The sequence below is a fragment of the Heterocephalus glaber genome, unplaced genomic scaffold (genome assembly GCF_053883595.1).
Source record: "Heterocephalus glaber isolate CG9 unplaced genomic scaffold, H.glaber_assembly_v1.0 deba00001610, whole genome shotgun sequence".
Lineage (NCBI taxonomy): Eukaryota > Metazoa > Chordata > Mammalia > Rodentia > Bathyergidae > Heterocephalus > Heterocephalus glaber.
Genome location: NW_028258381.1, coordinates 23,795,954 through 23,809,645, shown reverse-complemented (window position 1 = coordinate 23,809,645; position 13,692 = coordinate 23,795,954). Strand labels below are relative to the sequence as shown.

The 13,692-nt window shown below is 47.1% G+C and overlaps 1 protein-coding gene across 7 annotated transcripts in view; it reads left to right on the top strand.

Annotated features, from left to right (window-relative positions):
• Nucleotides 1-429: 429 nt before the first annotated feature.
• Muc17 (mucin 17, cell surface associated) overlaps nt 430-13,692 on the top strand; it is a 44,617-nt gene continuing 31,354 nt past the window's right edge. For all 7 annotated transcript variants that reach the window (XM_087196331.1, XM_087196326.1, XM_087196330.1 and 4 more), the window contains exon 1: nt 430-573. In XM_087196331.1, the coding sequence (XP_087052457.1) occupies nt 492-573 (82 nt within the window). In that variant the 5' untranslated portion in view covers nt 430-491. The remainder of the gene's footprint in view (nt 574-13,692) is intronic.

The window sequence follows — 13,692 nt, the reverse complement described above, 5'->3', positions numbered from 1 at the left end:
ATTGGCCCAGCTGTGGCTGGACCTGTACCTCCTGTCCTGCCAGGGTACCCATAGGACACAGACAGGCTCGAGAAGGGGGTGTCCTCACCAGGGCCTGGGGCCAAGCCCGGGAGACCTTCTCTCCTGCTCCCACCCCCACACCCCCGGTCTGCTTCGATCCTCTCTCCAGGAGTGCTCCCCTCCAGTCTCCCTCCAGCTTTGGGCCCACGCTGCCCTTCTATTAGGGTGATAAATCTGATTGCTTTCGTGTTTGTGTGCTGTTTGGCCATGGAGGGGAACCCCTCCCTCTGCCCTTTGGCCTGGTACATACCCCACACCCGAAGTCTGGAGGGAAGCTCCCACATTAACTCGGGTTACAATGGGTCCGGAGCTCCCCGTGTCTCAGGGGTCAAAGGTCTCCGAGCCCTTTTTATTTTGAGGGTTCCCTGGCTGCCATTCATTTTACCAGCTTGTGGGAAGGGTGAAGGGTAGGCTCAGCTCTCCGGGCTCCGATGCAGACACCGGTAACAGTGGCGCTCTGCTTTCTGGCCCTTGTCCCCCAGCTCCTGCCTGACCATGCTGCTGCCGAACAGGGTGAGTGACCCCCATTCCCATAGGCCACCCTCCTGGACCTGCCTAGCTCCCGAAGCACTGCTTTCTTTCCCTGGCATCCTCTCCTCTCCCCAGGGAGCTTTGGGAGATGGGCAGGGCTTTGGAGCACCCCCCGCCCCCCGCCCACCCCTGAGAGTTAATAATACCTGATCGTGGGTCTGGCTGCCACAAGGATGGAACAGAATCCCCAGACACCATCCCTGGCCCAGGACAGATACCCAACCAGTGTTAGAGCTGTCCTTAACCTGGTGACTGTCCCCATCCAACCCCTTTGCCTCCACCTTTATACCAAACGCCCCAGGGCCAGACACTGGCCTCTCAGAGTTCTGCCTATTCCAACTCTTGACCTCATCCTTTGCTTTCCTTTCCCTTCCTCCTCCTCCTCCTTCCTCTCTCTCTCTCCCTCTCCCTCTCCCTCTTTTCTTTCTTGTGCACTGGAGATTGAACCCAGAGCCTTCACACTGAGCTACATTGTCAACCCTCTTAAAATTTTGACACAAGATCTGGTTAAGTCATTAAATTACCCAAGCTGGGCTTGAATCTATAATCCTCCTGCCTCAGCCTCCCAGAGAGTTGGGATTACAGAGATTCCCCACTGTTCTGGGCATTTCTACATCACCCACTCAGGCTTTGTCCCCTGAGAGTGTCACAGGACTGCAGCCAAGATGAGGCTTCAAGAGCCCCAGATTCTAATCTTGCCATGAGCCAGCTGTGTGCCACATAGCCACTCTGTTATCTCTGGTCTCAGTTTCTCCCTTCAAAAAGCAAGGGGCGAGGCCACTAAGGATGCTTCCAACTTAATTACTTTGGGCTCCAGGCCTTGGGGCCAGGCTCAGGACAGAAGGGTGTGGCAGTGCACCCTGGTGAGCTCCCTCTGGCCCTTGCCTGCCCCTAGGGAAGGCTGGAGAGAAGCCAAGGCAGAAACTGTACTCGGGCTCGGCCTTCATACCCTCAGGAGGGAAGGAAGGGGACATGGGGCCAGGCTTGCACATGGTGTTCTTATGGGTCCGCCCTGGACTTTGCCCTCCCTGAGCTCGGAGCTCCATAAACAGTGGGGATCCTGCCCCACCCCTTCCAGCCAGCTCTTCTTGAGGGAGAAATCGGGGGCCACCTGAGCATAATCCCTGGCCCAGGGCCTCTGATGTGGCCTGTGGGTCACAGCCATGGCCGCAGCAAGGGAGGAGCCCTTCCCAGCCCCTCTCACCCTCCACCTGCTCTGTCTCCTTTCTGTCCTTACTCCCTTCCCTCTTTCTGGCTCCTCTCCTTCTCCTCTCTTCTTCTCCCCACTTCTTCCCTGCCCCTCTTCACCTCGCCCTAACCTGCCTCATTTATCTCTAGCCTCAGTTTCCCCTTCTGTAAAATGAGACTTTTCAGCTCCCATTGGGACTCTCTGCTCCCACACTGTGGGATTCTGTGTTTCCGCCCTCTCGGGGCCCTGGTCTGCTTTGAGTGACATCTGAGTCTCATGCTCATCCTCTCTCCAAGGACAGAGAGCCGTGCCCTCCTTAGACCGCTGGGCTGGAGATGCCAGGAGAGGGTGTGGGCCTTCCAGTGGCCCTTCCCAGTAGCTGTCCTCTCACCTTTCCGCGTACCTCAATATATGATGCATCAACAAACACAATGTCCTCTGCACTGGCCCAGCCCTATCTGCCTCAGCAAGTGACCTCTGACCCCCACACCCAGCATGACTGTGACCAGGGCCTGGGGGTCAGTCACCTATCCAGAGCATGTGCCTTTGCCTTCCCCAACCTGCCCTGTCTTGGGCCCTGCATCTGTGCTTGCCCCCACTGCCACCTCCCTCCTGAGAGATGCTAAGGCCCCTGTCAAGGACCTGTGCAGGGGCCCCTCCTGAGGATCCGCAGGGCCCTTTGCTAACTCCTCTCCGGTCACACCCACCTCTGCAACCACGGTGGCCACTGACAAGCCAAATTTGCTTCCTGGGACTGCTCCCAGGGCCCACCACCTGGGTGGCTCAGACAGTGGAACTTCCTGTCTCACAGTTCGGGATGGCCGTCTAGGTCCCCAGGCTCAGCAGGGTGCACCCCAGAGCCCTCTCCCAGCCTCATGGGGCAGCTGGCCAGCTCTGTGTTCCTTGGCTGGCAGAGGCGCCACCTGGATTTCTGTCTTCCTCTTCCTCACTCTCTCCCCGTGTGCACCTACCTGTCTGGGTCCCGATTTCTCCATTCATAAGGACTTCTGTCATGTCAGCAACCTCAGCTTAACTTGATCTAACTATGCAGACCGAATCTCGGAATAAGGCCAGCTTCTGAGCGACCGGGGTGGGGTGAGGGGCTTCAATTCAACCCCTAACAGAAAGGAATGAGAGGCGAACTGTGGAGGCAGGGAGCAGCTTTATGATTTTATTTTTGCAGTGCTGAGGATGTAACCCAGGGCCTCGAAGGTGTCAGGCAAGTGCTCTACTGCTGAGTTGTACCCCAGCACACAGGCTTTTTAAAAAAGCAATTGCTAGCTGGTCGTGGTGGTTGCTTGCCTGTAATTCCAGCACACTGGGAGACTGAGGCAGGAGAATCACAACTTTGAGCACAGCCTAGGCAAATCACAGACTCAGTGAGACCCTGTGTCAAAATGAAAAAGGGATGGGAAGTAGTAAAAGTTAGCTCCGTGTAAAAGCCATGGGTTCCATCCTCAGCACTAGAAAAAAATCCCCTGCTAAACCAGGTGTGGTGGTTTATGTTCGTAGTCTATAACCCAGCAATGGGAGGCTGAGGCAGGAGGATCTTGAATTTAAGGGGAACCTGAGCTAAGTAGCAAGACCTGATTGCTAGTAGCCAGAAGGAAGAGTGAGGTAGGTGACATGGGGGAGGGCAGTGCTCGTTCCTCTGTTTGTTTCCCTTTATCTGTCTTCTACCCCACTCCCTCCAGTGGGGAGGCAGCTGCCTGTGTGCCCAGCCCTAACCTTTCAAGATCTAGATAAACAATCTATTCCTCTGTAGTAATTTCTCAAAATTACAGAGGAAACATAAAACAAGGCCAGAAACAACCAAAGTGAAAGGCACCAGAGAAGCACCTGCACACAGGACACCAGCACTCCTGCTGGTTGCACCTGGTGGGCTCGCCCCACCTGCCAAGGCCTGGCTCCTGTCTCACCTCACCCCCAGCCCTGCAGTCCGAGAGCTTCCTTTACTCTCACTCTCTTCCCACCCCTTGGGGTCTGTGGCGTCAGGGCCTTGGAGCACATGGAGGAGGACACTGACCATGAACCCTGGACTCCTGGAACTGCTCCCAATTTACCCTGGGGAGCCAGGCCCAGGCAGGGAAGGATGGCTGGCTCCAGGGAGCTTTGCTGCCAGGCCTGGGTCTTTGGACGTCTCTGCCAAGACACCAGGCCCCCTTGGTCACCATCTTTGTCTCGACATGAGCCACGACCTGAGCTACCTGAGCAAACTCACAGTCTGAGATAATGGGCCTGGCGGTAGGTAGGTCTGGTTGCACAATTGCAGGGCTCGGAGCAATTTATTCAGATCAATACAAGGGGAGAGGATTGTGAAATCAAATGTGAGGCCCTTCTAATTACCGGGTGGCAAGCAAATCCACCCAGTAGATAGGCAAGTGGCGAAAAACCAATCAGATCACAGCTGTGATCTCAGCACTCTGCAAGGAGGCAGGAGGGTCGCAAGTTTGAGCCCAGCCTGGGCAACTTAGTGACTTAGCAAGACCCTGTCTCCAAAAAATAAGGGCTGGGGATGTAGCTCAGTGCAAAGGCCCTGGATAGGGACTGAATAGAACAAAATAAAAAAGGAAGCACAAGGGCTGGGATTTGGCTCAGTGATGCCATCACCTGCCTCGTAAGCGTAAGGTCCTGAAATCAATCCCTGGTACCAAAAGAAAAAAAAAGAAGGAAGCATAAATAGCTGTAATAGCAAGTTCCAGTACAAGCTCTTCTGAGATGGTGTAAAGGGATGTTACAGTTTAGATCTAAAATGTTCCCCCTAATTCTTCTGTGTGTGGGGGTGCTATTCTTACGGGCTCAACCCTCGATGTTCAGCGGTTGGATGCGCTGTTAGGAGGTGGGGCCTGGCTGGAGGTGGTTGCTGGGGGTGTGATGAAGGAGGGTGTATTCTTGTGTCCCACCCCCATTCCTGTTGCCATGGCTGAGCACTTTATCCTCTGCCATGCCTCTCTGCCATCCTGTTTGTGCCTTGGAGGCAGCGAACCATGGACCGAAACTGTGAGCCAAAATAAATCTCCCCTCCATAAGCTGTAGGTGTCAGATGTTTTACCCCAGCAACGCAAAAGTGACTAAGACAAGGACAAAGCTCATGTCCATCCTCGGCCTGGGTGCAGTCTCAGCGGGTCAGCTCCCCTGGCTTCTCTCAATCTCCGTCTCCTGTTTCCTCTCCCTTGGGCCTGCTGGTGGCGTTTACCTCGCACAACACCACAGTCCTCTTCACTCACAATTTTGGGCTGAAGTATTGCACGCTGGAGTCCAGGACTGGGTCAAGTCCACCTGGACGTGGACTCTGGCCAGGCCTCTCTCTGCCTCAGTCTTCCTGCCTGGGAAGTGGGGTGACACTCGCCGTCCTGTGCACCCAGGGTGTGGTGAGAACGTGTTTGGGAGCAGGTTTCGGGCTGTGACGCGCTGTGCAATGCGTGTGTTCCAGTGAGCTGCCTCAATGGAGGGACGTGGACGGGTGAGGCCTGCGTCTGCCCCAACGGCTTCAAGGGCGATCGTTGTCAGTATGCGGACGCTGTCTGCAACAACGGAGGCTCCTGGGATGGGCTCAAGTGCCAATGTCCCACCCTCTTCTACGGACCAAAATGTGACTTTGTGGTGGATGGCACTGAGATGCGTGAGTGAGGCCTCAGGGCCCTCCGCTCCCCAGTGCCGCCCCAGTTCACCCATGCCAGGCCCCTGTCCTGTAGCTCAGTGGCAGAGCACACGTTCAGCAGTTCCAGGCCCTGGGTTCAACCTCCAGCAACAATTTTGTAAAATCAATTTTGTAAAATTGATCAAATATACTTTTCTTAGTGCAGCTTTTTCCCCTGCTGAAGTAGGCACATCATGGAGTAGGGGCACATTTGAAAACCTTTAAATGTCTCTTTAAGCATTTTTGTCCACTTTTCAGAATGAGAGATTGGCTGGGTGGGGGGGAATATCTATTGTTTTGATTTTTATATACCTTTAATCAAGTTTTTCAACATTCTTTTTTCTTTCAATATTTATTTTTTATTAATACATATTTACAGTACCTAATGATCACATTCCTCATGGGGCACTGGTACATGTGCATAACACATCTTAATTCATTCTTCATCCCTTTCTTGTCTCCTCCCTTCCCCTCCCTCTGTCTCTCTGTCTCCTTCCCATTGGAAAAAGATCTCTCTCCCTACTTCCTATTATCCCTGTTTTATTTTACTTTTTATTTATATTTGGGTTTCTTATATGAGAGAAACCATATGGTATTTAAACTTGTGCACCTGATTTATTTCACTTAACATTATGGTCTCAAGGTATATCCATTTTCCTATGAATGACTTAAATTTATCCTTCTTTATTCCAGAGTAGTGCTCCACTGTGTATAAATACCACATTTTTTTTTTTGGTACCAGGGATTGAACTCGGGTCTTTGCACTTGTGGAGCAGGCGGCGAAACCACTGAGCTAAATCTTCGGCCCCTAAATACCACATTTTAAAACATTCATCTGAAAAATATCAAATGTGCCAGGGGACTAGTACATATTTTAATATTTCTAAGTCACTTTCAGTGTTCCTATAATATTATACTTTTGATGCCAGCCAGAAGCAAACTATGGGAGGCTGATTGATAGAAAATTAATACTTCCAATGACCAGTTCAGGCTTCTTTTACTTTTATATGTGCTAGGATGATTTAGCTATGTCTATGTTTCATTCATATATATATATATGTATATATATATATAATTTTTTTGGAATAGGAAAAGAACTTTACTTGGAAAGTTAGAGGGAAGATAGGAAAGGCTCCAGCTTAGGCAGCTGGAGAGTGCACACCCTGGCCAGCGCACCCACAAAGGTGGGAGACCCGTTTCCAAGGATTAGCGGGTGGACTGAGGTCCAGTTGATCATTGCCTCAGAGTGTGACTGCTCTGTAATCTTCATGGCCGAGGTGTGGTTGTTCCCAGGAAAGACCTATCTCTCTGTAGTGGTCTCAGTCACATGGGGCTCCACTTTTCCTGGAATCAGATGTAGGTATGTTCTATTTTTAAAGCAACCTTTGCTTTGGGCTTACTCTGGTTTTAACTTAAAATGACTTTTAAAACTTGAAAACAACTTTTTTTTTTTGGTGGTACTGGGGATTAAACTCAGCGCCTTGGCACTGAGCTACACCCCCAAGCCTTTTTTTTCATATCAGGGATTGAACTCAGGACCTTGCGCTTGCAAGGGAGCCACAGTGCCACTGCACTAAATCCCCAGCCCTCTCCAACCCATTTTATTTTTTATTTTGAGACAGGGTCTCACTAAGCCCCTAAATTGCCCTCCCTGGGCTTGAACTCATAATCCTCTTGCCTCGGCCTCCCAGAGTGCCTGGGTTACAGGTGTGTGTCCCACTGGACCTGGCCTGAAAATATAACTTTATTAGTATCCACATTTTAGCTTAATTTTTCATTTCGGAAAGATAACACAAATTCTACTCATGTATATTGTTCCCTGGATGGATGAAGGGTGGTGAGTGGGGGCGGACGCTCGAACACAGACCTTGGCCTTGGACGGGAGTTTTCCGTGGTATCTAACGTGAAAGGCGGGTGTGTTATTTGCCTGGGCCACAGTAACAAAGCACCACCAAGTGGGTAGTGAAGACAACAAGACCATCGTCCCACAGTTCCCGAGGTCCCGAGTTCTGAGGCCACCAAGCTGCTGGCAGGGTTGGTTTCTCTGAGGGCTGTGAGGGAGAATCTATTCTGGGGCTTTGCTGGCCATCTTCACCATTGCTTGTGCTTCTCCCCCTTTTCTCTTCTGGTTACTTCTCTTCCTTTTTCTTTTTTTTTTTTTTGGTAAAGAAGAAGGAAGCACACTGGTTAGAATCTGCAGTGCCAACTGAACAGAGCTGGCGAGAGCAGACATTCTGTCTTGTTCTTAATCTCTGGGGAAAGGCTTCAGTCTGTCACCATTGAGTGCAATGTTAGTTATAGTTTTTCAGAGCTGCTCTTTGTTGAGTTAAGGGAGTTCCTTTCTCTTCCTATTTTGCTGAGTTTTTTTCCTTCTCTGTGGGGCTGAGGATCAAACCTAGGCTCTCACACAGGCTAGGCAAGCGGTCTGCCACTGAGCTACATCCCCAGTCTTGCTGATATATATATATACATATATTTTTTAAATTTTTTATTTTTTATTTTTGTACTGGGGATCGAACTCGGGACCTTGTGCTTTCGAGGCTGGTGGTAGAACTACTGAGCTAAATTCCTGGCCCTTTTCCTTCTTTTTGAGACAGGGTCTCCCTAGGTAGTTCAGCTGGCCATGAACTCACTATGTAGCCCAGGCTGGCCTCAACAACATGGTGATCCTCCTGGATCGGCCTCCCAAGTGTTGGGATTACAGGCATCCGCCACCATGCCCAGCTTGCTGATATTTTTAACCTTTGATGTTAGAATTTTTCAGATATCATCCCCCCATCCCCAGTCTATTGAGATAATCATATGATTTTTCCTTTTCAGTTTGTTAAAATGGTGAATTCTGTGGCTGGGTGTGTGGTGGCACAAGCCTGGAAAGATAGTGCTTTTGAGGCTGAGCCAGGAGGATCACAGCAAGTTCAAGGCTGGCCTAAACTAGATAGCAATATTCTGTCTTAAAAAAAAAAAAGGTAAATTCCAGAGCTGGGGCTGTAGCTCAGTGGTAGAACACTTATTTGCCTAGCATGCCTGAGGCCTTGGGTTTGACCACCAGCACTGCTCTTCCCTCCCCCAGAGAGTGAATTCTATTTATTGATTTTAAATATTGAATCAATACTGCATTCCTAGAATAAACCTCACTTGGTTATGATGTATTACCCTCTCAGTATATTCAACTCAGTTTGCTAAATTTATGTTTAGAATTTTTGGGTCTGGGGCATATATAACTGCAAAGGAATGAAATTTAAAACTAACAAACAAGAAGAAAAGCACCAGATTACCAAACAATTAAGAACATTGGGCTAAATCAAGTTCAAAGGACACAAAATTTTATCTTTGGATGGAGATATCTTCAGTTTCGAAGCAGTCAGCTGAAGGGCTGAGTCCTTTCCTTGTTTGTTTATACTGTGGGTGCAGCAAGCATTTGAGTTATGTGTGAGCAGTGGACACAGCTCAATTCCAAAGGATCCATGACAGGACTTCCAACAAAGAGAGGTGAGACAATTACACAGGTGCTCTGCCCATGAGGAAACTGACTCTCCAGACAAAGTTAAGTAACTTGCTCAGGATAAGCACCAAGCCAAACTTGACCATAAACAACTAGAAGACATCAGCCCGTATGTGTAATTCAAACTGATTAGTAGATGTATACATAATTGTTCCACCAGTGAGGAAGATACTTTAATTTCACAGAGATGGAAAACTCTTTCTTACGTGTCATTCCTGCTGAGAAGAGAGAATGCACTGAAAATGTAATCTCCTAACTGGAATTTCCACAGTTCAAAAGCTGGTAGAGGTTTGCCTGCTGAATGAGAACAAAGTTTGGCTTTTCCATTTGCCTATTGTTTATAACTTATTTCATGGAAATACTGATTCTGCAAAGGTACAAGTTGTGATTCTGACTATATATAAAACCAGGTGGGGGATGGGGGTTCATAAGTTTTTTGGGGAACCTATTCTGTTTTGGATAAAAATAGTTCCACTCACTCTATTGCTTTGCAAGGAAAACATCAATTAGATTGGACAATGTTCCCTGCAGAATACAGATGCTGTGTTTCTCTGGACACCTCCTTTGAATTTGCTTTGGGCTGCATTGTGTCTTCTGTTAGGAGGAAATTACCAACAACAAGAGGAAATCCTGTACTAGTATCGAATAGTCCTTATTTTAAAGGTACTTCCCTTCTTGTGGGAATTGTATGTAATCAGAACAACACTATAAAAATGTCTGAATTATTTCACACACACACAAAAGAATTTTTGGGTCTAGGTTCATAAAGGATATTGGTCTTTGGTTTTCTTTTCTTTGTATGGCTTTGTCTGGTTTTCGTGTCAAAGTAAGGTTGGCCTCCTAGAGTAAGTTGGTGAGTATTCCCTGCCCTTCTAGTCTTTGAAAGTGCTTGTGTAGGATTGGTGCAGTTTCTTCCCTAACTATCTGGTAGACTTTGCCACTGAAGCTAATCGCCTGCAGTTTTCTTTGCAAGAAAGTTTTTTTTTTTTTTTGGTACTGGGGATCGAACTTGGGTCCTTGAGCTTGCGAGACAGGCAGCAGAACCACTGTGCTAAGTCCCCAGCCCAGCAAGAAAGTTTTTAAACTATGGTTTCAATGTCTTTAATGAATGTAGGTAGGTAATTTATTTCTTTTTTCTTTTCTTTTTAAAAAAATCTGTTTCTTTTTGAATGAGCTTTTTTCATTTGTCTTTTTATTTAATCTAATTTATTGAATAAAGTTGTTTATAAAATTCTTTTTCAACAATATAGAACCTGAAAACCTTAAAAGTTTTCTTCATGGTTCTTGGGTTTGGCTGAACTTTTTTTTCTTTTTTTTTAGTACCAGGGATCAAACTCAGGACCTTTTGCTTGCAAGGCAGGTGCAGTGCCACTGAGCTACATCCCTGGGCCTGGGATTTGGTGAACTTCTTGAATCATGGTGTTTTATAGTGAGCTTAAAAATTTGGGGCCTTTATTTCTTCACGTATTTTTTTGTTCCCCCTTTCTCTCCTTGCTTTCAGGAACTCTCATATATATGTATCAGGCTGCTCCAAAGCTCACTGAGGATCTCTTTCTTTCTTTTTTTGTGGTGCTGGGGATGGGACCCAGCATTTCAGGCACACTGGAAAAGTGCAGAACCACACCCAGGCCTCTGATCTTCTAAAACATTTTTAGATACATTTCTCTTTATATTTTGGCTAGTTTTACTGCTGTGCCTTGAAGTTATTATTATTCAATGCAATGTTATCTGCATTTAATACCTTCTGGTGTATTTTATCTCTAGAAATTCTGTTTAGATCTTTTTCATCTCTTCCATTTCCTTCCCCTTCCCTCTCTTCTATTCTTTCTCGACCCACCCCCCACTTCTTTCTTTCTTGAATTGAACCCAGGGCCTTCATACTGATCTCTATATCTCCAGCCCCACCCCGCCCCTCTTTTAAAAAATTTATCTTGAGACAGGTCTTGCAAAGTCACTAAATTGCCCAGGCTGGGCTTGAATTTGCAATCCTCCTGCCTCAGCCTCCCAGAGTGCTGAGATTACAGGTGTGCACCATCATGCCCAGCTCTATTTAATTTTTCTGTTGTTGTTAAATTATTTTACTGGTACATTTTAGGTATACAACACAATTACATTTCTCATTGGGAATTGTACCTTTACATGATCCATCTTGCTTCTTATTTTTTCCCCATTCCTAGCCCTCTCTTCACCCCCTCCACCCTTCCCTATTTACAAAGACTTTATTTCTATTTTTTCCATTTCTCAGCATGTTTCCTTTCCGTTCTTTCCTTTCCCCCGCCCCTCCCACTACGCCTACCTCTTTGGACCTTTTCTTCCTATTTTGCATTAAGCTCTATTTAATTTTTACAAATATGAAATACAGTCACAAAAACTATTTAACATCTTTTTCTGATAAATCATTCATATCAATCTTGAATAAGTCCAACTAATTATTTTGCTTACTGGGATATCTTCTTAACTTTTATTGCTTAGAAATAATTAGGTGCCAGACATGGTGAATTTCACCTTGTTAAGTACTGGATATTTTTGTGTTCTTATAAATCTTGAGTTTTGTTCTGGGGTGCAGTTCAGTTACTTGGAAAGGTTGGATCCTTTTGGGGCTTGTATTTATGGTTTCTTATGTGGGTCCAGAGACACACCCAGCCAAGGGCTTTATGGCTGATTGGGGAAGCAAGACTCTCTTGAATACTCTATCCAGGGTCCTGTGAGCTATGAGTTCCCCAGTTTGGCTGATGGCAATAGCTCGTCCTATCCCTGCGTGCCAGCCAGACCCAGACCCTTCTAGCCTTCCCCAGGGGGGTCTCCCTGGCCTCAAGTCATTTTTTTGTGAGCCTGCACTAGGTTGAATTGTCCAGGTGAGACCTCTTCTGGTCTCCAGGGCTCCTCTGTCCACCTCACTCCACTTTGTGCAAGAAGGCAGAGGCCAATGACAGGGGCAGTAAAATAGTTCATCAGAATCAGGAAAAGATAAAGACGAGTTTATCAGATCAGAGTACACTGTTGGAGGGCAAACTTCCAAGGGAGGACTCACGTCACCAGACTAGGATGCTGTGTTTTCATAAGGGATTGAAGGTAGGACAAGGGTCTCAATTAGTAAAGGCTGATATCTCAGAAACGTATTTTCCAGAGCATCTTGTTTTCTGTTCATCTCTTAGGAAAGCTTACATTGTAGCTAAAGTTATCTGTCAAAGCTGTAAATGGACAAGGTCATTTACTTTGGCCTCACAGATACCCCTTTCTCATTGAGAGAAAGATTTGTTCTTATCTCATTTTGCTTCCGGTCTGTGTTAATGTATTATCTTATGAAAATTATCCTAGGAGCTGGGCAAGATCACTCTAAGGGGAGAATTTTCTTGTAGGTTTTAACCCTTTTGTTGCCAGTGGCTAATCACCACACACTCTAGTAACTCTGCCCTGTGAACTCTGGAGGTCTTGGCCTCTCAGGCCTTTTGTCTCCTGCATCTCCTCCACTGGGGGAGGAGAGGGTCTACCTGGCTCTGCCCAATTTAATCTCCCTTGCAGCTCCCAGGAAACTCAAACCAATAAGCAGGGGAACTTGTAGGGCTGTCTTCATATCTTGGCCATGTCTTAGGAAGCAATGATCTTCTGTGTCTGATAACTGGTGTACTGAAAAATCAGTTTTCACAGTGGGTTTTTATGTGGTTATTGGGGGCAGGAGACAGTGATCAGGCAGAAGGGTAAATCTACTGCTACACCATCTTGGCCAGAAACAGAAGCAAACAATTGCTCTTTTGAGCATTGTAAGGCTCAGGGGGAATGGACATCACTGGAGACCCCTGCAGTAGGTCCCAGCCTTCTGTGAGCCACCACAGCACTGGTTAAAGGTTAAGGAATAGATGGAACGAGACTTACAGTGAAGCTGAGTCTTGGGACCTGGTCAGTGCTGCTGATAGCAGCAAAGACAAAGGCCCCCAAGCACATCCAGTATTTATTGAATACAATCATGGGAAGGAATAGGGAGCTAGGGAGCTTTGAAATCATCTAGTGAATTACTGCCAAACACCTGGCATGATGGCGCCAGCCAGGGCTGTCAGGGCGTAGGCACTGCTTATCTTGCTAGGATAGAAGAAATCTGTACTGGGACCAGGCACAATTAGCAAGCAACCCACAAGGTCAGGGAGAAGCAATAGTTCAGGGGAAAGGATTTTAATTGGGGTCATGCTGACCTCAGCTGCACGTAATTCAGCAGGGCCCTGCCACTTCACAGGCCAGGACTTAGGCCTCGGTAGCAGCCATTAGCAAAGGAGCTGACCTGCCTGAGTCATGCAGGGCTTTATATCAGGTCTGGCTCCTGATACAATACAGTATAGCCGAATTAGGGAAGGCAAGCAGCATGTGCCACTCATAGCCCACTAGTACTGGGCAGCGATGTCTGCTACAGAGCACCTCTGCTTAGTATTTAATCTATTTTACATACTTGACCAATTAAATTTCTTTAAGTATTTTCAATTCCATTTATAAAATTAATATGGTAGCTGGCCATGGTGGTGCATGCCTGTAATACCAGCCTTTGGGAGGCTGAGATAGGAGGATTGCCTTGAGTTCAAGGCCAGCCTGGACTACATATTGAGATCTTGTCTCAAAAAACAACAAAAAATTATATATATAATTAAAAATTTAAAAATTAATTAATCAAAAATAATTCATATGGTACATTCCCTATTAAACCTTTTCCAGTGGAGTCTGCCTGGCCATGAGTCCTTTCTGGCTTATTAAGGATGGCAGGTGTCTGAGTAATACATGAAACCT